This window comes from Hypanus sabinus, chromosome 12 (genome assembly GCF_030144855.1).
Source record: "Hypanus sabinus isolate sHypSab1 chromosome 12, sHypSab1.hap1, whole genome shotgun sequence".
Taxonomy (NCBI): Eukaryota; Metazoa; Chordata; class Chondrichthyes; order Myliobatiformes; family Dasyatidae; genus Hypanus; species Hypanus sabinus.
Window position 1 is genome coordinate 53,924,832 of NC_082717.1, and position 26,477 is coordinate 53,951,308.

At 40.7% G+C, this 26,477-nt stretch overlaps 1 protein-coding gene across 2 annotated transcripts in view; it reads left to right on the forward strand.

Annotated features, from left to right (window-relative positions):
* The window catches only part of LOC132402888 (echinoderm microtubule-associated protein-like 6), a 352,621-nt gene that overhangs the window by 66,198 nt on the left and 259,946 nt on the right, over window positions 1-26,477 (forward strand). For both annotated transcript variants that reach the window (XM_059985945.1, XM_059985944.1), the window contains exons 2-4: window positions 16,633-16,792; window positions 18,359-18,457; window positions 25,601-25,669. In XM_059985945.1, the coding sequence (XP_059841928.1) occupies window positions 16,633-16,792; window positions 18,359-18,457; window positions 25,601-25,669 (328 nt within the window). The remainder of the gene's footprint in view (window positions 1-16,632; window positions 16,793-18,358; window positions 18,458-25,600; window positions 25,670-26,477) is intronic.

Consider the following 26,477-nt stretch of genomic DNA (forward strand, 5'->3'; position numbering starts at 1 on the left):
GGGGTGAATGTGGTGAACTATGTGCCTGTCTGGACACGCCCCCTGCTGACTGCTCCTGTGGCTCCTCCCACAGGCCCCTGTATAAAGGCGATCTGAGGCCTGACGCTCGGCCTCAGTCTCCAGGACATTGTATGATAGACACGCACTCCTGGTTCCTTCTTCCAGTCAATAAAAGCCGATATCTCGCCTTACGTCTCAGTGTGAGTTATTGATGGTGCATCACTGAGGTCTCCCAGTCAGGAAGTCTAGGATCCAGTTGCAGAGGGAGGTGTTCAGGCCCAATACACTCAGCTTTCCAATGAGTTTCTGAGGGATGATTGTGTTGAATGCTGAACTAAAGTCTATGAACAGCATCCGAACATTTGGGTCTTTTTTGTCCAGGTGGGTTAGGGCCAGGTGGATGGTGGTGGCAATGGCGTCATCTGTTGAGCGGTTGGAACGATATGCAAACTGCAGGGGGTCCAGTGAGGGGGGCAGCAGGGTCTTGATACACCTCATGACGAGCCTCTCAAAACACTTCATGATGATGGATGTAAGTGCAACAGGACGGTAGTCATTTTGGCAGGACTCTGAAGACTTCTGCGGCACGGGGATGATGGTGGCGGCCTTGAAGTACGTTGGAATGGTGGTGCTGCTCAGGGAGATGTTGAAGATGTCAGTGAGAACATCTGCTAGCTGGTCTGCACATCCTCTGAGCACTCTACCAGGGATGTTGTCTGGTCCAGCAACCTTCCATGGATTGACCCTGCACAGGGTTCTTCTCACGTCGGCCACGGAGAGACACAGCACCTGGTCATTTGTAGGAGGGGTGGACTTCCTTGCCGCTACATCATTTTCTGCCTCAAAGCATGCATAGAAGTTATTCAGCACATTTGGGAGGGAGGCATCACCTGCACAGTCAGGTGATGTTGTCTTGTAATTGGTGATGTCCTGGATGCCCTTCCACATGCACCGTGTGTCGCCGCTGTCCTGGAAGTAACTGTGGATTAGCTGGACGTGTGCACGCTTTGGCCCTCTGATGGCTCGGGACAGTTTGGCCCTTGCTGTTGTTAAAGCTGCCTTGTCGCCTGCTCTGAAGGTGGAGTCGTGGGACCTCAGCAGCGCACGCACCTCTGCGGTCATCCATGGCTTCTGGTTGGCACGTATAGTAATGGTCTTGGACAGAGTAACATCATCAATGCACTTGCTGATGTAGCTGGTCACTGGTGCTGTGTACTCCTGTAAGTTGGTAGAGTCACCTCCAGTTGCAGCCTCCCTGAACATGTGCCAGTCAGTGTTCTCAAAGCAGTCTTGAAGAGCAAAGATGGCTCCTGCTGGCCAGGTTTTCACCTGCTTCTGAACTGGTCAGGAGCGCCTGACGAGCGGTCTGGATGCTGGGATTAGCATAACAGAGATGTGGTCTGAGTATCTGGGGGCGGAGGTCTGCCCGGTACGCATCATGGATGTTTGTGTAAATCAGGTCCAATGAGTCCATGGCTTCCTATACTGTTGCAAAGAAGCCACACTCAGGTTGGAGGAGCAACACCTTGTATTCCATCTGGGTAGTTCCAGCCTGATGGTATGAACATTGATGTCTCAGACTTCCAGTAATTGCAACCCTCCATTACCATTCCTGTTTCCCTCTTTCACCTTATCTCCTTACCTGCCCATCACCTCCCTCTGGTGCTCTTCCCCCTCCCCTTTCTTCCATGGGTCTCTACACTCTTCTGTCAGATTCCCTGTTCTCCAGCGATTTATCTGTGGATGTGCAGAAAATGAAGGAGATGCAGGTGAAGGCAATGATTGGTGGAGGAAGTGAAACTATGTTCTGAAGAAAGAGAACATCTTAGTTGTGCTGGCAAGTAAATCCTTCCCCTGAGAACAGGTGCAGTGGAGACAGAGGAATTAAGATAAGGGCCTGGCATTTTTACAACTGACAAGAGTGGGAAGATGTACATAGTCAAGATAGCTATGAGAACAGGCTTCTAAAAGACATCAGTAGTCTGTCTGTCTCCAGAGCTCAGCATGGGTGCATGAAGCAGCACCAATGCAGTTGTCAGTGTAGTGCAGAAAGGATTGCGAAGTGCTATCAGTGAAGGCATGAAACATGGACTGTTCTATGTGGCTCATAAAAAGGCAGGCATTGCTGGGGCACATGTGGATGTCCATGGCTACATTTTAGGTTTGGACAAAGTGGAAGGAGCAAAAGAGAAATTGTTGAGTCTGAGGACCAGTTTCGCCAGATGGATGAGGGTGGTGGTGGTGGTGGTAGAGAACTCTGTCCTGAACCAGTCCTGAAGAAGGGTCTTGGCCTGAAATGTTGACAGCATTCATTTCCGTAGATGCTGCCAGACCTGCTGAGTTTGCAGCATTTTGTGTGTTGCATTGGATTTCCAACATCTTCTGAATTTCTCTTGGTTATGGTTAGGTCTGTCGTTTAAAGTAAAGTGTTGAGTTTTAAGACCTTCTTAATTGGGAATAGAAGTGATTAGGGACTTGATATCCATAGTTAAAATGAGGCAGTCATGGCCAGGAACTGAAAGTTGTTGAAGAGATTTACAGCTCCCCATAGATCTTGTCTGACCTTTGAGTTCGTCCACCATTTTATGTGTGTTGCTCCGAATTGCCAGCATCTGCAGAATCTTTTGTGCTTAAGATTTAATGAGAACTTGAAAATTTTTTTAAAACCTGGAGGATAGTATCTGTGTGAAGCAGCTGCCCCAGAGGAGGTGGTTAAGGCAAGTACCATAATAACTTTTAACAGATAGTTGGACAGGTACATTGATAGGAAAGGTTTTGAAGGTTATAGTCCTATTTACCAGAATTTGGCTGAACTGGGATTGTAATTTTGATTGGCAAAGGCAATCTGGCCAAAGAGCTTTTTACCTTTTCCACTGATTCATTTGCCACAGATTAGTCAGTTCTTGGGGCCGGGTGGTGTGGGGGGGGGGGGGGGCGGGCGTCGAAGATTTAAGGCACTATATTATTCGTTAAATCAAGGATGATAACTTGATTTGAACTTTGTGTATTTTATCAGGGTATCATATAGCAGATGAGTTGGTGAAGTAAATATCTGTAAAAATCAAACAAGAAACATAAATGATACAAAAATGGTTGCATTAAATAGTGATATCTAAAAAGAAGTTCCCCTCTCTTTGAATGAGATTAATTTGGTGGTTCTTTTACGTATCAAGATTCCTTAATGTCATCTCAAGTTCAAGTTTATTGTCATTCAATTGTATACATGCCAATTGTCAAATGAGACAATGTTCCTCTGGAGTGAGGTGTACATATAACTTACTCACAACACATAAGGTAATATATAAGGTAATATTACCAAAAATAGATGAACAAATAAAAGTGTCAAAAAGCAAACTGTAAATGCAACTAGTGCATCATATATGATGAGACCTAGGTGGTGGCAGGGTGTTCAGTAATTTCATGGAATGGACGAATAAGCTGTTTCCCATCTTCACAGTCCTTGTCCTAATGATATAGTACATCCTCCCTGATGGTTGGGGGTCAAAGAGATTGTTGGACGGATGGGAGTGATTTCCAGTACACATGTATAAAGGAGAACAAAATAATTGTTACCCTGGATCCTATGCAACACATAAAAAGCACATTAAGATAAAGAACATAATAACAAAAAAAAATGTATGAGCACAAGAGATTCTGCAGATCTGGAAATCCAGAGCAACATGTATCAAATGCTGGAGGAAGTTAGCAGGCCAGACAGTATTTATGGAAATGAATAAACAGTTGCCGTTTTGGGCCAAGACTTCTTTAAGACTGGAAAAGGGAAGGACAACAGAATAAAAAAGTGGATAATGGGAAAGAGGACGAGCTAGGAGGTGATAGGTGAAGTGAAGTTGGTGGAAAAGGTAAAGAGCTAGGGAAAAGGGAACCTGATTGGAAAGGAGAGTGGGCCATGGGAGAAAGAGAAAGAGGGGCACCAGGGGAGGTGATAGGCAGGCAAAAAGAGGTAAGAGGCCAGAATGGGGAAAAGAAGAAGAGGGAGGGAAGAAGTAAAAAACACTGGAGGGAGAAATCACTGTTCATGCCATTGGATTAGAGGCTACCTAGACAGAATATGAGGTGTTGCTCCTCTCCCCTGAGAGTGGTCTCATCATAGCAGAAGAGGCAGCCATACTGTCAGGTCCAAAAGGTAATGAGAATAGGAATTAAAATGATTGGCCACCAGGAAATTTCACTTTTAGTGCATGGAGTGGAAGTGCTTGATAAAGTTGCCCCCAATTTATGTTGGGTCTCACCAATGTAGAGGAGCCTGCATCAGGGACACCAGGTACATTGGACAACCCAAAGAGATTCACAAGTGAAGTGTTACCTCATCTGGAAGAACTTTTTAGGGCCCTTAATGTTGCTGAGGGAGGAGGTTAATGGTAGGTGTAGCATTTTTGTCACTTGCAGGGATGTGTGCCAGGAGGGAGATTAATGGGAAGGGATAAATAAACAAGGAACTATCCCTGTGGAAAGCACAAGAGTGAGTGGAGGTAAAGATGGCAGCTGTTGAGGAGAATGATATGTTGCATGCGGAGGCTCATGGTGTGGAAAGTGAGGACGAGAAACTCTATCTTTGTTAAGGATGTGGGAAGATGGAGTGAGCACAGATATCTGGGAGTTGCTGGTAAGGGCAACATCAATGTTGGAAGAAGGGAACCCCTGTTCTTGGAGGAAGGAGTGCATCAACCAACGTCCTGGAAGGCAAAGCCTAATCTTAGGAACAGATGTGGACGTGAAGAAACTGCAAAAAGGGAATAGCATTTTTACAGTAGACAGGGTTTAGCCAAGAGGTATAGCCAAGATAGCCATGGGAATTGGTAGGTTTATAGAAGATGTTGGTAGAGAGTTTGTATCCAGAGATAGAGACAGAGAGATCAAAAAAGGGGAGACAGGTGTCAGAAATGGACCAAGTGAATTTAAGGGCAGGGTGGATGTTAGAGGCAAAGTTGAAGAAATTAATGAGCTCAGCATGGGTGTATAAAGCAGCACCAATACAGTTGTTAATGAAAGGAATATTTGGGGGGCATTACCAAGGAAATCTTGGAACATGGACTGTTCCATGCAGCCAGCGAAAAGGCAGGCGTAGCTTAGGTCCATGTGGGCGCCCATCGCTACCCCTTGAATTTGGAGGAAGTGGGAGGAACTGAAGGAGAAATTGTTGAGGGTAAGGACCAGTTCTGCCAGTCGGAGGGTGGAGGGGAACTGGTTGGGTTTTTTGTTGAGAAAGAAGTGGAGACCTTTAAGGCTTTCTTGACGGGGAAAGAGAAGTGTTCAGGACAGGACGTCCATGGTGAAAATGAGACGGTCAGGACTATGGAATTAAAAGTTGTTGAGGAGGTTGAGAGCATGTGAGGTGTTGTGAATGTAGTTGGGAAGGGACTGAACCAAGGGGGATAGAATGGAGTCGAGATATGTGAACATGTGTTCAGTGGGACAAGGCCAGGCAGAGACAATAGGTCTACCTGACAGTCAGGTTTGTGGATCTTGGGTTAGGGGTGGAAACAAGCAGTGCAGTGTAAGGGAGCTGAGTTTGGTGGCAGTGGATGGGAGTTCACCACCGATGATGGTGTTGGTGTGGTAGATGGTCTGGAGTGGTATGCTTTTCAAGGGGTAAGTAAGAGGAAGTGTCTGAAAGTTGCCACCTGGCCTCAGCAAGGTAGAGATCACCCAGAATACTACAACAACAACCCCTTTGTCTGTGGGTTTGATTGTAAGTTTGGGATTGGTACAGAGAGACTAGAGGACAATGTGTTCTTTAAGATAGCATATATACATTGATTCCATGTATGTAAGGTTATGGTAAGAACAGGAGTGTGTGTATACATCAGGTGATTGACAGGAAATGATAAAGTTGTGGTGGTGGGATGGGCTAGCAAGTGGACGTGTTAATCAGCCTTACTAGTTGGGGAAAGTAAATCTTTTTGTGTCTGGTGGTCCTGGCATGGATGCTACATAGCTGCTTCCTTGATGGAAGTGGGACAAACAGTCCTTGAGCAGTGTGTGTGGGACCCTTCATGATATTACTGTCCTTTTCCCAGCACCTTTTTGTATATGTGACATTGATGTATGTAGGCAGGTGCCAGTTTATGTGTTTGGCAGTTTTGACTTCTTACCTTCCTATTGCTCCAGCGCAGTTTCTGTACCATGTGATGCAGCTTGTTAGGATGCTCCTACTGCACATCTGTAGAAGGCTGTGAGTATTGATATGCATATCCCAGTGCTCTTCAGCCTCCTTAGAAAATAGAGGCATTGGTGAGCTTCCTTGATTGTGTAGGATGTGTTTTGGGACCATGAAAGTTGTGCAAGGTGTGTACTTATGAAAATGAGCTGGTCTGCATAATCAATACACTGGCAAGATGGCATGGAATTCAGTCTGGATAAGTATTAACAAAGACCTATGGGAGGGCAAGCAAGAATGAACAAGTGGTAAGATCTGAACAATCGAAAAGGAATAGGGGAAAATGATCCGTGTCCACAGATCCCCAAAGTTCACAGGATAATTTGGTAAACCAGATATGATTGCAACCTGGATATATGTCATAAACCTAAATATAAGCTGAATCTTCCTGATATTGTGCTGCTGTATAATTGCAAGATGGTTCTTAACTGATAAAAATGTAAGGGGCATGTCTTGCTGGCTTGAAACATTCATAGGAATCCTGTGATGTAGCAGAGCCTCTAGTGGTGCACAATAGCATCTCTGCAAGTTTTGATCGTTGGGAAAGCCTCACTTCTGATCTTTGCCAGCAGCAAGTTAGGGTTGTTAATGATTTTTTTTCTCTGGCATTCAGAAATTAAAATCTTTAAATTATTTTTAAGACCATGAAATAAAATAATTATAATAAAAGCAGAAATGGGTATTGCATTCAAAGTTTATAAAACCAGATTGAATCAGAGTTGCAGTTCTCAGAGTGAAATTAAGAGCTGAGGTGAGCAATTTCTCCAAGAGAATGTGTGTAATTCCTTATATTAGAATGTGGTTGAGGCAAAATCACTGAATATATTTGAGAAGGGTAATCAAGTGGTTGCTGATACAAGGTGTTAAGGTATATGAAGAGATGGCAGGGATATGGTGAGATGGATGGAAAATAAGCAATGATTATATTGACTGGCAGAGCAGCTTAAAGATTGAAATGGCTTATTCGTACTCTTGTTTCTGTTCGTCTATGTTTCATAGAACCATAGAACACTAGCACAGTACAGGCCCTTCAGCCCTCCATGTTGTGCCGACCCATATAATCCTTAAAAAATGTATTAAACCCACATTACCCCATAAGCCTCCATTTTTCTTTCATCCATGTGCCAGTCCAAGAGGCTCTTAAATAACCCTAATGTTTTAGCCTCCACCACCATCCTTGGCAAGTCATTCCAGGCACTCACAAGCCTCTGTGTATATATAAAAAAATAAAAAATTAAAAAGAAAATTTAAAAAAGACAACTTACCCCTGATGTCTCCCCTAAACTTCACTCCCTTAATTTTGTACATATGCCCTCTGGTGTTTGCTTTTCGTACCCTGGGAAACAGGTACTGACTATCCACCCTATCTATGCCTCTCATAATCTTGTAGACCTCTATCAAGTCCCCTCTCATTCTTCTATGCTCCAAAGAGAAAAGTCCCAGCTCTGCTACCCTTGCCTCCAATTGTTTTCCAGTTCAGGCAACATCCTGGTAGATCTCCTATGCACCCTCTCCATAGCTTCCACATCCTTCCTATAATGAGGTGACCAGAATTGAACACAATACTCTAAGTGAGATCTCACCAGAGATTTGTAGAGTTGCAAAATGACCTCTCTACTCTTGAACTTAATCCCCCTGTTAATAAAGTCTAGCATCCCATAGGCCTTCTTAACTACCCTATCAACCTGTGCAGCAACCTTGAGGGATGTATGGATTTGAACCCCAAGGTCCCTTTGTTCATCCATGCTCTTAACTAATTGACCATTAATCCTGTACTCAGTCTTCTGGTTTGTCCTACCAAAATGCATCACCTCACACTCGTCCGGATTGAACTCCATCTGCCATTTTTCTGCCCAACTCTGAGGCTCTCTATATCCTCTTGTAACCTTCGATAACCTACAGCTCCATCCACAACTCCTTCAATCTTCGTGTCATCTGCAAACTTACTCACCCATCCTTTTGCCTCTACATCCAGGTCATTTATAAAAATCACAAATAGCAGGGGTCCCAGGACAGATCCCTGCAGCACTCCACTAGTCACTGACCTCCAGGCAGAATACTTCCCTTCACAACTACCCTCTGCTTTCTTCCTTTAAGCCAATTTTTTATCCAAACAGCCATTGTTCCACTTATCCCATGCCTCATTACTTTCTGGATGAGTCTCTCATGAGGGACCTTGTCAAATGCTTTGCTAAAGTCCATGTAGACCACATCCACTGCCCTACCCTCATCAATTTCTTTTGTTATCTCTTCAAAAAACTCAATCAGGCTCATGGTGCACGATCTTCCCTTCACAAAGCCATGTTGCCTGTCCATGAGTAGATGATACTTCTCCAAATGCTCGTAGATCCTATCCTTAAGAATCCTTTCCTGTAGTTTGCATACCACTGACGTAAGACTATAGTTTCCAGGTTTCTCTCTATTAACTTTTTTTTAAACAAGGGAACTACATTTGCTATTCTCCGGCACTTCCCCTGCAGGCAATGAGGATTCAAAGATCATAGCTATTGCTCCTGCAATCTCTTCTCTCAATTCCCAGAACAACCTGGGGTGTATCATATTCGGTCCTGGAGATTTATCAATCTTAATATTTTTGAGAAGATCCAGCACTAATACTTCCTTAATCTCCACATTGTCCAGCACACAGGCCTGCTTTACTTCGAACTCATCCTGATCAAGATCCTTTTCACTTGTGAATACTGAAGCAAAGTATTCATTTAGGACCTCCCCAACCTCCTTCACTTCCAGTCACATGTTGCCCTCTTTATCCTTTAGCGGTCCCACCTTTGTTCTCGCCATCCTCCTATTCTTCACATATGCATAGAACGCCTTGGGGTTCTCCTTAATCCTACATGCCAAGGCCCTCTCATGCCCCCTTCGAGCTCTCCTAAGTCCTTTCTTTAGCTCCTTCCTGACTATCCTATATTTCCCATAAGCCCCTCCTACTTCCTGCTTCTTATATCTAACATATGCTTCCTTTTTCCTCTTGACGAGTTGCCTCACATGTTTCGTCAGCCATGGTTCCCTTTTCCTACCATTTTTTCCTTGCATCAGTGGGACAAACCTATCCTGAACCCAGCTCAAGTGGTCCCTAAACTTCTCCCACATTACTTCTGTGCTTTCCCCTTTGAACATCTGTTTCCAATTTACTCTCGCTAGTTCCTGCCTCAACCCTTCAAAGTTAGCCCTTCCTCAGTTAAGCACTTTACCATCTTGTCTGAATTTTTCCCTTTCCATAGCTATGCTGAAGCTATGATGCAACTAATATTTTTCCTCTTGCTCACACACTGCTGATAATTTGCAAATTTAACAATGCAAAAGGTTTTGTGACACATTCTGTAATACAACCTTAATGCACATTGGAGTTTCTGTACTTTTTTAATAATAAAAATGATAATAATGTAAAAAAAAGTGTCTTCAGTTGCATCTATATGCTATCTGACATTGTGTGCATCATTTTATATTTTGCATCAGTGTGATTTTTTTTTTGAAGTAATCTTGGAATCAATGTGCCACAGTTGTCCCTGACTTCATCAGGACCATGTGTGCTTTTGAGAACTAACCGGACATACCCAAACCAAAAGCCATAGGTTAACCAGGAGTTTCGTATTCTATTGAGGGCTGGATCTGTGACAAAAATATACAAGAATTCTAGGTATGACCAATAGAAAGTTATTAACTGTGGGAAAACAATTCTGATTGAGGTTAGACTCTGAATCAAATGCACATAAACTCATTCAGGGTTTGTAGGCCATTGCATCCTACAAAGCAAAACCTAACATCATGAGCTAACATCATGTATGGCTGTGATGCTTCACCCCCAAATGAATTCAATGTCTTTTACACACACTTTGAAAGGGAGAATAAAACTACACGTGTAAATCCCTGCAGCATCTGGTGACCCATTTGATGCCAGAACATCTTTTAAGAGGGTGAACCCTTGCAAAGTTTCATGCCCTGAAAACTTGTGCCCATGTTCAAGGACATTTTCAATCTCTCATTGCTGCAGTCAGAGTTTCTCACATGCTTCAAAAGGGCGACAATCATACCAGTGCTCAAGAAGAGTAGTGTGGGCTACCTCAATAACTATCACCTCATGGCACTCACATCTACTGTGATGAAGTGCTTTGAGAGGTTGATCATGTCTAGAATCAACTCCTGCCTAAACAAGGAGGTGCACCCACTGCAATTTGCCCATCACCACAAGATATCTACAGTAAATGCAATCTCATTGGCTCTCCGCTTGGCCTTGGATCACCTGGATTGTAGCAATGCCTACATCAGGCTGCTGTCCTATACGCATGATTGTGTGGCTAGGCATAACTCAAGCGTCTTCTATAAACTCTTTGTGGTGCTCAGATATGGCAGTTTTGTTGTACTCTTTTTCTCTTGACCTGGAACATCTAACGACCAAGAGAGTTCTCTGTGAAGTTGACCACATTTTACATACCGTCAAAAGTCAGTTTTAATCAGGCATTCAAGTTATTGAATGCCGAAGGGTTGCAAATGTTGTTCCTTTGTTCAAGAAAGGGAGCAGAGATAACTCAGGAAATTATAGACCAGTGAATCATACTTCAGTAGTGGGCAAGTTGTTGGAGAAGATCCTGAGCGGCAGGATTTATGAGCATTTGAATTGAATTCAATTGACTTTATTTCTTACATCCTTCACATACATGAGGAGTAAATAGAAGTAGAAGGGCATGTTAGTAAGTTTGCTGATGACACAAAGATTGGGGGTGTTGTAGGTAGTCTGAAAGTTTATCAGATGTTACAGTGTGACACCGATAGGATGCAGAACTGGGCTGAGAAGTGGCAGATGGAGTTCAACCCAAATAAGTGTGAAGTGGTTCATTTTGGTAGGTGAAATTTGAAGACAGAATATAGTAATACAGAGATCTTGGGGTCCGTGTCCATAGGGCACACAAAACTGCTGTGCAGGTTGACACTGTTGCTAAGAAGGTATACGGTGTGTTGGCATTCATCAACCATGGGTTTAGGTTCAAGAGCTGTGGGGTAACATTACAGCTATACAAGACCTTGGTCAGACCTCACTTGGAGCACTGTGTTCATTTCTAATCACCTCGCTACAGGAAGGATGTGGATTGTATAGAAAGAGTGCAGAGGAGATGTACAAGGATGTTGCATGTATTGAAGAGTGTGCCTTATGAGAATAGTTTGAGTGAACTTGGCCTTTTCTCCTTGGAGCGAGGGAGGATGAGAGCTGACCTGATAGAGGTGTACAAGATGATGAGAGGCATTGATCGTGTAGATAGCCAGAGGCTTTTTCCCAGGGCTGAAATGGCTAACACGAGAAGGCACAGTTTTCAGGTGCTTGGAAGTAGGTACAGAGGGGATGTCAGGGGTAAGTTTATCACACCAAGAGTGGTGGATGTGTGGAATGCACTGCCAGCAATGGAGGTGGATACAATAGGGGCTTTTAAAAGACTCTTAGATAGGTACATGGAGCATAATAAAATAGAGGGCTATGTGGTAGGGTAATTCTAAGCAGTTTCTAGAGTAAATTACTTGGTCGGCACAATATTGTGGGCCAAAAGGCCTGTAATGTGCTGTAGATTTCTATGTTCCATGTTTTGACATCACCAAACAAGCCCACCCGATGCATTTCAGATCACAGTCAGGACTTCAATCAGGCTTATTTGAAGAAATCCCTGCCCAGTTATCACTAACATATAACCTACAGCATCATGTGTCCCAACAAACTTCACTGTTATACTACGATGCGGAATGCTTGCTGTTCCATGCTCAGACCACATGTTGAGAAATATGATCAATTGGCTGTCCTTCTCCTAACAGCTTACAGGCAGAAGCTAAAGAGTAAGGTTCCAGAGATACAGACAACAAAGAGGTGGTTGCAGGAGGCAGAAGGGCGGCTATAGTTGTTTCAGTTTGGTAGATTGGGCCGCATTCAAGGATTCATTTGAGGATCTGAATAAATACACTATGGTTGCCAAGTACTTTATTAAAGCTGTGGTAGATGAGTGTGTCACATCAAAACCTTCAGTTTTCCCCAACCAGAAGCCCAGGATGAACATGAGATCTACAATCTGCTGCAGGCCATGTCAGTGGTATTCAGGTCTAGAAACCAAGTAAGATACAAGAGGTCTTGGTATAATCTCCGGAAAACCATTTCATGTGTGAAATGGCAATTCTGAATCAAACTAGAAACACTGAAGGATGCTCGACAGCAGTGGAAGGGCTTGAATGGTATTACCTCTTAACAAGTTACATAAGTGACAACTAGGCTTTGCTCTCAGATGAGCTCAATGCATTCTATGCTTGTTTTTGCCATCCTTCATGGAAAGCATTTGGCCTACATGGGGTACCTGGCCAAGTACTAAAGACCTGTGCTGATCAACTGGCTGGAGTGTTCACCGATATCTTTAAATTCTCGCTTCTCAGCAAGTACCCACCTGCTTTAAGCAGGCTTCAATTATACTGTCCCTACGAAGAACATTGAATTGAATTGACTTTATTTCTTACATCCCTCATATACATGAGGAGTAAAAATCTTGGTTATGTCTCTGTCTAAATGTGAAATGTGCAATCATAGTAATTTATAATAATTTATAATAAATAGAGAAGTCAATGTAATATAGAGTGCACTCAAATCAGTGTGAGTTAATCAGTCTGATGGCCTGATGGAAGAAGCTGTCCCAGAGCCTGTTGGTCCTGGCTTTTATGCTGCGGTACTGTTTTCCAGATGGTAGCAGCTGGAATAGATTGTGGTTGGGGTGACTTGGGTCCCCAGTGATCCTGTGGGCCCTTCTTTGCATTCCTGGCCTTGTAAATATCCTGAATCATGGGAGGTTCACAACTACAGATGTGCTGGGCTGTCTGTACCACCCTCTGCAAAATCCTGCGATTAAGGGAGATACAGTTCCCGGAACAGGCAGTGATGCAGCCAGTCAGGATGCTCTCAATTGTTCCCCTGTAGAAAGTTCTTAGGATTTGGGGGCCCATACCAAACTTCCTCAACCGTCTGAGGTGAAAGAGCCACTGTGTGCCTTTTTCACTGCACAACTGGTGTGTACAGACCATGTGAGGTCCTTGGTGAAGTGGATGCTGAGAAACTTGAAGCTGTTTACCCTCTCATCCCCAAATCCATTGATGTCAATAGGTGTTAGCCCGTCTCCATTCCTCCTGTAATCCATAACCAATTCCTTTGTTTTTTGCGACATTGAGGGAGAGGTTGTTTTCTTGACCACCACTGTCAGAGAAATGACTTCTTCCCTGAAGGCCACCTCGTTATTGTTTGGGATTTGGCCAATCAATGTAGTAATGTTGGCAAATTTAATTAGCAGATTAGAGCTGTGGGTGGCGACACAGTCATGGGTATATAGGGAGTAAAAGAGGGGACTTCGTACACAGCCTTGAGGTGCTCCAGTGTTGAGATTCAGAGGGGTGGAGGTGAGACAGCCCACTCTTACCACCTGCCAGTGATCTGACAGGAAGTCCAGGATCCAACTGCACAAGGCACGGTAACCTCATGATGAAGTGCTTTGACAGGTTGTTGATGAAACAGATCAGCTCTGCCTGAGGAGCGATTTCGATCTGCTCCATTCTGCCTACTGGTGCAGCAGGTCCATAGCCAATATTGTTTCATTGGCTCTACTCTGAACCCTGGAACATCTGGCCAGCAAAGGTGCATGCATCAGGATGTTCTTTATCAACTACAGCTTGGCATTTAAAACCTTCATCCCCTCAAAACTAATCAATAAGCTTAAAAGATCTTGCCTCAATACCTCCTTGAGCAACTCGGTGATCAATTTCCTCACCTGCAGACCCAGTTAACTCAGAATGGCCACAACATTGCCACAATCTCCATCAGCACAGGTGCAGCACAAGGCTGTGTACTTAACCTTTGCTCTACTTGCTTTTTACTTATTTCCGTGAAGCTAAGCACAGTGTCATATTCAAGTTTGCTGATAACATCATGGCCATTGGCCAAATCAAAAGTTGTGAAGAATTAGCATATAGATTGAAAATCTGACTGAATGGTGCACAACAACAACCTCTCACTCAACGTCTGCAAGACCAAGGAGGTGATTATTGACTTCAGGAGGAGGAAATTGGTAGTCCTTGAGCCAGTTCTCATCAGGGGATCAGAGGTGGAGAGGGTCAGAAATTTAAAATTCCTTGGTGTTATAATTTCAGAGGATCTGTCCTGGGCCCAGCAACTAAGAAGAAAGCAACAGCTTCTACTTCCTGAGAAGTTTGCGAAGATTCTGCACGACAGTGAAAACTTTGTCAAACTTTTATAGATGTGTGTTGGAGAGTATATTGATTGGTTGCATCATGGCCTGGTATGGAAACACCAATGGTTTTGAATGGAAATTCCTGCAGAAAGTAGTGAATATGGCCCAGTCCATAATAGGTAAAGCCCTCCTCACCACTGAGCACACCTATGCAGAGTGCTGTTGCTGGAAAGCAGCATTCATCATTGTGACTCTCATCTTGAAGCAGCAAGGAAAATTGAAACATCGAAGTGCCTGCAGAGCAGGTCAGTAACGGCTCCCAATGAAGGTGGTCAGCAGCTGGTTTAGTGTTCAGACCCAGGTCATTCTTTACGGAAGGACTAAGTTCGTGCGCCTGCCCTCCTCGTATGCAGACTAAAAAAGGTTTCCCTTATTCTGAGATTTATGTGATTATTGGACTGTACTTTATAATGGTTTCCTTCAGTTTTTCAGTCTTTTCTTTCTTGTGGATGATTGGTGGGTGGGTGATTTGTTAACTTTTTTGTATGTAAGGGTGGAGTTGGGGGTTGGATGCTACTGTCACTGTTCTTTTCTGTGAGTGAGGGGGGTCAGGGATTGTTTTGTGTAGGGGTTTGTTGATTATTGTGGCTTTTTTTTTGCCATGGGCAGGGGTGGGTTTGTGGCCTGCGAGTTTTGTTTCTTTTCTTTTTTTGTGTTGGTTGGTGGGGGAGTGATATCTTTTCTTTCAGCAATACCCATGGCTACCTGGAGTAGACAAATATCAGAGTTGTATTATACATGCATGCTTTGATAATTAAATGACTCTTTGAAAGACTTCCACCACTCAGGCCATGCTTTCTTGTTGCTTATTTATTATTATTATTATTTTTTTCTTCTTTTGTATTCACACAGTTTGTTGGTCCATCCTGTTGGGTGCAGTCTTTCATTGATTCTTTTGTTTTTCTTGGATTTACTGTGTCTGCCCATAAGAAAACAAATCTCGGTCTTTATGGTGCTTTAAACTGTGAACTTTGAAATTTGCCATTGACACGCCTATTATTGGCAGAATTTCAGATGGTAGTAAGGAACACACAGGAGTGAGACAGATCATCTAGTTGAGTGGTGTTGTAGCCACAACCTTGCACTCAACATCAAGGAATTGATTGTGGTGTTCAAGGCGGGAACACACACCAGTCCTCATTGAGGATCAGAAGTGGAAAGAGTGAGCAGTTTCAAGTTCCTGAGTGTCAGCATCTCTGAGGATATATCTTGGGTCCAACAAATAGATGTAATTACAAAGAAGGCATGACAGCAGTTATATTTTATAAGGAGTTTGAGGAAGATTGGTTTGTCACCAAAGACACTTGAAAATTTCTACAGATGTATCGTGGAGAGCATTCTAATGGAGGGGCCACTGCACAGAATTGAAAAAAGCTGCAGGAAGTTGTAACCTCAACCAGTGCAATCATGGGCACTAGCCTCTCCAGAATCCAAGTTATCTTCAAAAGGCGATACCTCAAAAAAATGACATTGATCATTAAGAATTCCGATTACCCAGGACGTGCCCTCTTCTCATTACTGCCATCAAGGAGGATATACAGGAGCCGAAAGACATACACTCAGCGCTTCAGGAACAGCTTCTTCCCCTTCAAAATCAAATTTCTGAATGGACAATGAATCCATGAGCACTACCTCAGTATTTTGCTTTTCTTTTACACTGATTTAATTTAGTTTAATTTACTTTTTATCCATATTCTTTTTGTAATTTATATTGTATTGCAATGTACTGCTGCCTCAAATCAGCAAATTTAATGATGAGCACCAGTGATATTAAGTCTGATTCTGATTACTGATGTTTGTCATTTGGGCTTATAGGCAAATAGCTTTGAAATAGAAGGGGAAAATGCTATAGATGGCAGCTGAAGAATTTGCAAAACACCATTTTTGAATGAATAAATAAACTAATTAATTAAACAACATATGGTTGGAAGCCAAGTGAAGAATTATAGATGTCCTATAATATATGTTACGAGGCAAAGTATTTAATAGTAATGAACATTATACTTGCAAATAGAAAAATTATACAATTAACTATTTTGTATTTTTTTAAAAAACTGTTATGATGTATGTAGTAACTCCCAGAAAAAATGCAAAGTCAGTTGCCAGGTTGAAGTTGTTCACAATATTTTGCATGAAGTGCCTTCATACAGAACTAATTTGTGCTCTCATTTTTAGCCTTGCTTTACATCCAGAAAGAAGTCTAGTTGCAACAGGTCAAGTTGGAAAGGAACCCTACATCTGCATTTGGGATACATACAATGTACAGATGGTATCTATTCTGAAGGACATTCATACGCATGGAATTGCTTGCTTGGCTTTTGATTTTGATGGACAGGTATTTATTTAAAATTTGGTGTATTCACACATTTGGTTAATTTGCAGCCTGAAATCTGTATGTAATTATCAGTTGAAAAATGGACTTGATTAGACTTAATTCATGGAAAACCATTGCTATGTTTTTGTTTGTTTTGTCTTTGTTTTATGTTTTTCATTCCTTTTTTACCAAGATGTCTTAATTGAACATACTTTAAGTATTTTTTAAATTTAATTTTCAACTATTTAAGTCTATTTGAACAGTTTTCTGACAGTTGGAGACATTTTTAAATACTTTGATAGTTGTCCACATGGTGGGGTCACTGCATCTGCAGCTAGAAACCATGCTGTTCTCGTGGGTTGATGTTGCAATCTTAGTTACATCCTCAAGATATGACTTCTGGTAGTAGCTTCAATTTGGGACAATCTCACCAAAGTATTATTGCCTTTTGTTATGAGCATAGAGCTCTGTGAAAAACCAGCTCAAATGTTTTGAAGCACAGACATGATGTAACAATTGACATCAATGAAAGCACAATATCATGAAAATGACTGCTATTTTTACTCAATAATTCATCTGCTGCTCACAAATGCAGAGGGATTATCTAAGTATTGGTGGGGTGAGGAGAACTATTGAGATTTTTGTCATCACCTGCCAAGATGTGATCTCTCCAATCATGGATTAAGCAAGTGGCATCTTTTGGCAGGTACTCCTAAATTGTTTCTCTCATATCATCAGTGGCCATGCTAATGTTCCAGATGGGAAATTATTTTGGCAATCTTTACTTTTTTTGTCTTTCTGTACTCTATTCTGTAATAGTGTAATTTACTGGTTACATGTTTTTGAAATTATTCCATAATATTCTGTATTTTAGTTTCAAGCATTATCAATTTTATTTAAAGTATGGGTTTTAAACTGTATGGAGCTTTTTCTCAGGGTTATTATAATCCTGTTGAACTAGTAGGATATAAAGAAGTAAAATAAAGTTGTTATAATATATAAGAAGAGTAATAAGAAAGTTGAAAGTGAAAAATGCAATGAAAATAATAAGACTGAACAAAATGGAAGATGAAATAAGATGAAAGGAGGTTAAAACATCATGTCTGTTCTGCCTTTATTGTTCACCTCTTTTGGGCCATTAGTAATATATATTGCAATACATCTTTGACAATAGGTGTTCTTCAATCTGGTTCAAGTGACTTCTTTTATATCTGGATCTTTTAATGGTAATTACTTCCAAACTTTGTCATTGTGGTCAGGGAGAGTGGGTACTACAAGGACAAAATCATATTCTCTGCTTATTCAATGTGTTACAATTTGACAGATTGTGATCAAAAGCAAAATTAGTATATAAGAAGCCACTGTATTTGAGAGCAGAATTAAGCTTCTGAATGATGGTTACTTTTGTTTATAATTAAAGAAATGCAAATATTTATGAGACTTGATATTTGAACAGCTAACAATTCAGGAGGTACAAAATATTTGAAATTTAAAATACTTAGCTGTTGTAAAATTTAAATAATGTAATATTTGAGTATTCAGAAGTAATATTTGCTAAAATAATGAGTTTTTTTTCCCCTCTCTCAGCGATTGGCTTCCATAGGACTAGATGCCAAAAATACAGCCTGCATCTGGGATTGGAGAAAAGGAAAAGTAGTAGCAACAGCAACTGGTCACTCAGATAGGGTAAGCATCCAAGACATTATTTGGTTTCTAAGTTGGAATTGCTGTGTATTGAGCATAGTTACAGATCAACAAAAATAAAAGAATCATATTGAAGTATTTGGGTTTGTGCAGTTTTGTCTAATACATAAACATAAAATGAATTTAGTTATTGTATAAATCTCTGAAAAAGGAAATATAAATGAAATTCTGAAGTCTACAAACCTCTAGTAGGATTGTTAGCAGTGATTCTACAATAGAAGTGGGTAAATATTGTAATTGGTAGTATCTAGATTTATTCATCTATGATAACTTTTGTTCAGACTTTCATTTTCCATCAACAGTATTTCCTCTAAAATAAATTGGTTTCTTAATTTCTTGTACAAAAACATGCCTAAAAAATCATTCTCTGTTCTCTTATTTCTACTTTGCTTTCCTCTTTAAGATCCTAGAATATTTTGTCTCTACCAGCTCAACAACAGTTTCTCTAGAAATTGCATTCAGTTCACATCACAGAGCTGATATTGATCTGGCCAAAAACATGGTTGATCTCGGCTGTAATATTAACCGAGAGAGACTATTCCTCCATGATTGTATCAAACCAAAAGAAATTAACTGACTGCTTCCATAGGCTGAACATCGATTTCTCTAACTTAGGTAACTACTCCCCTCTCTACCCCACTCACCACCCTTTATTTTCTCTTATGCCTTTGGTTCATTCACACCTTTTCGTTCTTTTCCCCGTCCTCTTAATCTGCTCATCACCCACACATATGTCCCTCTGGTTTCCCTCGCTTCCTTTCTTTTACTCCATGGTCCACTGTCCTCTTTTATGATATTCTATCTTCTTTATCTTTGTCACTTGCACTCTACCCCTCTGTCCAGCTACCTATCCTCCCTCTCACCTGAATTCACCTATCATCTGCTAACTCTTGTTTATCCCTGCCCCCCATACTGGCGATCTCCCTTCTCTCTTTCCAGTCCTGATGAAGGGGCTTATCCAAAACTGTTGATTTCCCTTCATACATGTTAGCTACACTCATTGAGTTTCTGTAGCATGCTTGTTGCTTCAGATTACCATCCCTATCATTGCGGGGGATTTCACACAGGCCAGCAAAGTGTCACCCTGGGAACCACAGGAGCCAAAACACTTGGCTGTCATCATCAAGAACGCTTACTCTGCCATGCAATGTCTACACTTTGCAAAGTCCAATCACTTGGATAAACTTTACTCCTGGCATATAGCCATGAGACTAAATACCATAGCACCAGTGGTGAGGACCAAGAAGGTATAGTCAAGGGAGACAGAGAAGCACTTACAGGACTACCTTGAGTCAGTGGACTGGACAATATTCAGGGATTCATCTTTGAAACTGAATGAATATGGCACAGTTGTCACCAACTTCATCAAGATCTGTGTGTTCCTTTGAGAACATACCAGATATGCTCAAACCGAAAGCTGTGAATGAATCTGGAGACCCATGAGGGCTAGATCTGTGGCATTCAAGACTGGTGATTCAGAAGTATAAAAAAAGTCCAGGTATGATCTATGTAAGGCTATTTTTAGGGTTAAAAATAAATTTCGATTGAAATCAGAGATGGAATTGGATGCACATCAGTGAGTCTGACATCAGTTGTGGGAAAGTTTTTAAAAGCTATTCTAAGGGATCAGATGTATAGGATAGATTGGATAGACATGGACTGGTTAATGATAGTCATCATGGCTTTGTGCGTCGTTGGTCATGTCTAACCAGTCGTAGAGTTTTTTGAGGAAAGTTGATGAAGGCAGGGCAGTGAGTGTTGTCTACATGGACTTTAGTAAGGCATGTTTGACATAATTTGACAAGGTCATGCATGGGAGGCTGGTCAAGAAGGTTCAGCCACTCGGCATTCAGGATGAGGCAGTAAATTGGATTAAACATTGGCTTTGTGGGAGAAGCCAGAGTGTGGTAGTAGAGGGTTGCCTTTCTGACTGGAGGCTTGTGACTAGTGGTGTATCACAGAGATAAGTGCTGGGGCTTTTGTTGTTTGTCATCTAAATCAGTGACCTGGTTGATAGTGTAATTTACTGGATTAGCAGATTTGTGGATGAAACCAAGACTGGGGGTGTAGTGGACAGCGAGGAAGGCTATCATGGTTTGCAGCAGGATCTGGACCAGCTGGAAAAGTAGGCTGAAAAATGGCAGATGTAATATACTGCAGACAAATGTGAGGTTTTGCACTTCCGTAGGACTAGCCAGGTTAGGTCTTACACAGTGAAAGGTAGGGCACTGAGGAGTGTGGGAGTACAAAGGGATCTGGGAGTACTGGTCCAGAATTTGTTGAAAGTGGCATCACAGGTGGATAGGGTTGTGAAGAAAGCTTTTGACACATTGGCCTTCATAAATCAATGTATTGAGTACAGAAGATGGGATGTTATGTTGAAGATGTATAAGATGTTGGTGATTTCTAATTTGGACTATTGTGTGCAGTTTTGATCACTTACCTACAGAAAATATGTAAGCAAGGTTGAAAGATTGCAGAGAAAAGGACATTTACAAGGATATTGTTGGGTTGTAAGGACCTGAGTTATAAGGAAAGATTAATAAAGTAGGACTGTATTCTTTAGAATATAAAGAAGGTTGAGAGGTGACTTGATAGAAGTTTTCAAAATGTTAAGGGATGTATATAGGGTAAGCAAGAAGGCTTTTTCCACTGGGGTTGGGTGGGACTACAACTAGAGGTCATGGCTTAAGGGTGAAAAATGAGAAGTTTAAGGGAAACATGAGGGGAAACTTCTTCAATTAGAGGGTCATGAAAATGTGGAATGAGCTGCCAGCACAAGTGGTGCTTATGATCTTGATTTCACCATTTAAGAGAAGTTTGGATAGGTACATAGATAGTAGGGATATGGAGGACTGTGGTCTCAGTGCAGGTCAATGGGAGTAGGCAGTTTAAATGGTTTCAGCATTGATTAGACAGGCTGAAGGGCCTGTTTCTGTGCTGTATCTCTCTATGACTCTATGACACATAAGCATTGGCAGGCTTTGCAGGCCATTGCATCTTACAAAGTAATACCTACCATCATGGAGGTCTGTTATGCTTCACTCCCTGCTGAGCTCAGTGCCGTTTATGCATACAAATCCCTGCAGCATCTGGTAGTCCTGTGATTTTTGTTTGAGGCAGACTTCAGAACATTTTACAGGAGGATGAACCTTCGCAAGATGTCAAGCTCTTATGGTGTACCTGATAGAGTATTGAAAACCTGTGCCAACCAACTGGCAGGAGTGTTCAAGGTGACGGGAAGATGTGGTGAGCATGGATGTTCAGGAAATGGAGGAGCTACGGATAAGGGCAGCATCAATGTTGAAAGAAAGGACACCCCATTCTTTTCTCTGATGTCCTGGAAAGCAAGGTCACATCCTGGGAACAGATGAAGGAACTGAGGAAAGAGGAGGGTATTTTTTCAGGGGACAGAGTGGGAATTGGTCAGTTTACAGTATAAAGGGAGTTGTTCGACAGTTTGTCTCCAGGAATAGAGACAGAAAGATCGAGAAATGGGAGCAAGAACTCAAAAATGGATCAATGAATTTAAGGGCAGGGTGGAAATTGGGGGCAAAGTTGATGAAATTGATGAGCTCAGCATGGGTATTCCTTTGCATAATGTCTTCGATTATGGGATATTTTTTCCTGCCCCATTTTATGTTGTTAGCATATTATGCTGTAGTACACCTAGGCCTTCAATCCATATTAATAATTAAAATGCTAATTTTTAAGCCCCCAAAAGTGATGTGTTGCACTTGTACTCCTAAAAATGGCCCATTCAAACAGATTCTTTTTAGATAGCCAATCTGTTCATCACGAAGGGCTGAATTGTGCTTGTCTTGGCCTTTGCCTCGTGGTCACATGAACCCTTTAGTTCTTTAAAACCGGTTGGCCTGAAGCCTTCATTGCAGTGAGCATTGTCAGATGGGACTATCAGCAAGAGTTCATCCTGATGTCAGGGTTCCAGATTGATCCTGATGTCCTGTCACTTGCCTGCCCACAGATGAAATCCAATGGTCTTTCAGCACTTCATGTTGTTGCAGATTTTTCATCAGTCAAATGCATCTGATGGTCAACTGAAAAGATTAAACATTTATCCATAGTTAAAATTGAAATGAATTAAAAATATTATTATTAGTTAAAACACCACCCTACTTTCCATCAAGATTGAAATACCCTACCCAAATAATTGGGAATGTGCTAGCTGCACTAGCCTTGGTTAGCCTGTATCTTGCTCTGGACACTGACATTCCTTACTTCTTAAAAAGTATGAGAATTTTATTCCTAGTATACACTGTCAGCTTCCAAAACAAAACTTGATTCCACACTGAATTAGTACTCTGGCTTTCACTTGGTGCCAGTCTTAATAATGGTTTGATTTGAATTCTTTTATTACTATGATTTTTTCCCTAAACTGACCTTTGTGGTTTGCTGCTTGACCTTGTATCATTTCAGTACAGAACTAAAACACACTACTTTATTAAATAATATTTACGACAGCTTTTCGTTGTAGCAATAATATTAAAACACTAAATTATATCAGGAACACTTTTAAAATAAGTTTGTACATTCAAAGTACTATTTCAACTTTAATTGTGCTGAATGCATTTAACAGAAAAACTATCAGAAGGTAGGCTCAGATTGATAGCCAGATTCCATTGTATCAGTTAAATATTGAATATTCCAGCATTACCAAAGCGCAAATTAAAATACATGATTTTTTTAACACCAAGAAAAATCAAAGGTAAATAACAAACATAACTATTTATTCTTGAGTGAAGTTAAAATAAAACAAAATGGATCAAGGTCTGGTTATAATGGCTCTTGAACCCATTTTTTTCAGTAACATTATGATTGATCTGATATTGTCCTCAGATCCACATTCCTGTTTGTTCCCACAGCCCTCCTTGTAGACTAAAATCTGTATCTCAACCTACTTTCAAAGGTTTGGCCTCAGTTCTGTCACAAGAAATTATTCCTTGTCTCCATTGCAAACAGGCAGCCCCCTAATCTGAAGCTCTTTTAATTCTAGGTTCTCCCAGCAACTGCGCTGTCAACCCCTGTCAACCCTTCGTTGTTTTATTCCTTTTTTTCCTTCTTTAAACTCCAATGAGTAAAGACCTGATCTGTTCAGTATTTTGTCCTGAGAAATTACTTTGATCCTGGAAATCAACCTACCGAATCTTGTCTCAACTGTTGTGAGGGAAAGAATATAATTCCTTTAAATGAGACTAAAGTCTACAGTACTTCAGATGTTGACTCCAAGTGCCTGTAAAATTACTGTTTTGATACTCCATCTGCTTAGCAGTAAAGACCAGCTGGCTTCCATAGACAAACTTCTTGTTTCACCTTTGAGGATATCCAGATTGCTTTATAATGCAGCATTCTGTAGTTACTCTTCTTCTTAATGATTCTTTTTCTGTTAACTTACTTCTTTTGTGAATATCCTAATCCTTGCCAGATTTTTGCCCTGTTGTCTAAACTATCCATATGTCCTTGCAGATTGCCTGTCATCTGGTTCCTTGGGCATAAGCAGGGTGAAAGTGCATAATATTTTCCCAGGAAGAGGGTGCTATTAACAGGAAGTTAAGATCAGAAATGAGACATCTAAAATGATCATCAGGGGCACCTTCTTCACACAACAGGTTATGTATATTTGGAATAAGTTGCCAGAAATATTGGTTGAGTTCAATATAGTAACAATATTGAAACGCCATCCGGAGTGTAAGTACATGGATTGAAGAGGTTTAGAGAGCTGGAGGTCAAACATGGCCAGATAGGGCTAGGGCTAGCTCAGGAGGCAATCTACTCTTTTTGTCAAACACCATTTGCCTTTCATAAAACCACCAACTCTATTTAATTTTATTGTGTGTTTTTTGTAATTGTCCTGTTACTGCTTTGGTAATGGATTCCAATATTTTCTCAATCAGAAGCAAAGCTAAAAGGGCTATAATTACTTTCTTTTTTCTCGTCTCTCTCATTCTTGAATGTGAGTGTTGGATTTGTACATTTTAAGCTCACTGCAAACTATCTAGATTCTATAGATTTTAAGAAGATTATCATACTAATTTTTTTAAAGATGTTTGAATACTAGTCGTCACATTCAGGACACCATGGCATTTAATGGACCAGGTCATTTTCAATTAAGTGATATGTCTTAAATTGATTCCTGTTTAGCCCTGAATTTTTACTGTTGGTGAAATGTTTTTAGTTTGTTCTATTTGTTCATCTTTGCCATCTCTTTATACACCTTTAATAGCTCCTTAATCTCATCCTCTGTAGAGCTTCCTTAGCCTCAGTCTTTCTTATGTACTAAAAATGCAAATGATGTCTTTATTTATTACAAGACTAATCTCAATTTATTTTCCCTCTATCACAGGAGCAGAAGTAAGCCATTTAGCCCATTCTCTGCACCACTATTCCTTCATGGCTGATTTATTATCCCTCTCAACCCAATTCTTCTGCCGTGCTTTTCTAATTTTTTCTCCAGTCTTCTGCACTAGCACTAATCTTTGCAGCATGACAATGCAGCAATTATAAATTGTCAAAACATTTGCTCTGTTTACATTTTGTGATTTTTCAATTGACTACAAAATGAAACAAATGGCATTGACATATTTAAAGCAACAATAAAAGTATTAATATAACATTTTAATATTTTATAAGCAGTGAACAGCAAGTTTTAAAGACATTACAATCTGTAACATAATTGTTTATAAATCCCAATTGTTCATCTTCTGGCTTACTGGATGCTAATCCCACAATCCCCTTAAAATTGAGTTTCCTGAAAAACTTAGTACATTACTATACTGTGTATCACAGCTTGAGTTACAGAGAACTGCAGATCTCTGGCTCGTATGAGCTCTTTAGCTCAAGATTGTGTTCTTTCCAACCTCCATTTTGTATTTCAATCAGTTGCCTTCTAGTTTTGTTCTGCTCTTGCTCTTCCTCCTTGATTTCTTGTATTATTCCATCTGCCCTTGTTCGGTTTTATTCCTCCAGCTTGTTCTATTCATGGTTTGCCTTTATGAATGTAGTTCTGGAGTGATAGAGATGGGTGTTTTATACATAATCCTTTGTATTATTGTATAATCTCAATTGGTTTTTATGTTAAGTAGAAAAATAAATTTTGTTTCTTGGCAGATTTTTGATGTTGCTTGGGATCCACATCAGACAAACAGACTTGTTAGCTGTGGAGTGAAACACATTAAGGTAAATAAAACGGGTTCATCTTGTAGTTCCAATTTAAAAATATTGATGTTAAATATTACTTTCATTAAATTAGTATTGTAACTGTTTAGCTGTTGCAATTAGTTTTGAAGTTTCAAAATTGTGTAGATTTATGAAAAGTTCATAATTTAAGAATTTAAGTTCAAAAGTTCATAATCAGAAACCTAACTAATAATTTGTAAGTATAATGTAAAAAGTTACTGATAACATATATGATGGACTGAACTGATAAAAGCAATTTCATCTTAAATATTCAATCTCCAAACACTTCTTCTGAACTCATCTAATTTTAAATGGTATTCATTAAATTAATTTATAGAAACACTGTAGTTTAAATTTATCTGGTCTACAAGTAAACTTTGTTTCATCTTCATTGAATCTGACTGTTTAGAAATTTAGAAAGCAGAGCACAATAGCTTGTACTATTGCATAATGAAATAATTTTCAGGCTGGGAGTCTGAGTGTGTTGTTACAATAGGTACTGTATCTCATGCACTACCTCACTATTCTTGTTCAATACTATTTAATTATTTATTTGGTATTGTAACTTGTAGTAATTTCTTTTATCATGTACTGTGCTACTGACACAAAGCAACAAACTTTATGACGCATGTCAGCAATAATAAGGCTGAGTCTGGACCTGACACCAAAATTATTTTGCACCAGTGATGGCCAATGTATAGATGAACCAAAAGGCTCACATGCTGCTGACGGCTGGATTGGCAGTGTTCAGCATTGGTGATCCAGGAAAGTATCAGATTATGTTTTTATTTCTAGCCTCCATTTGTAT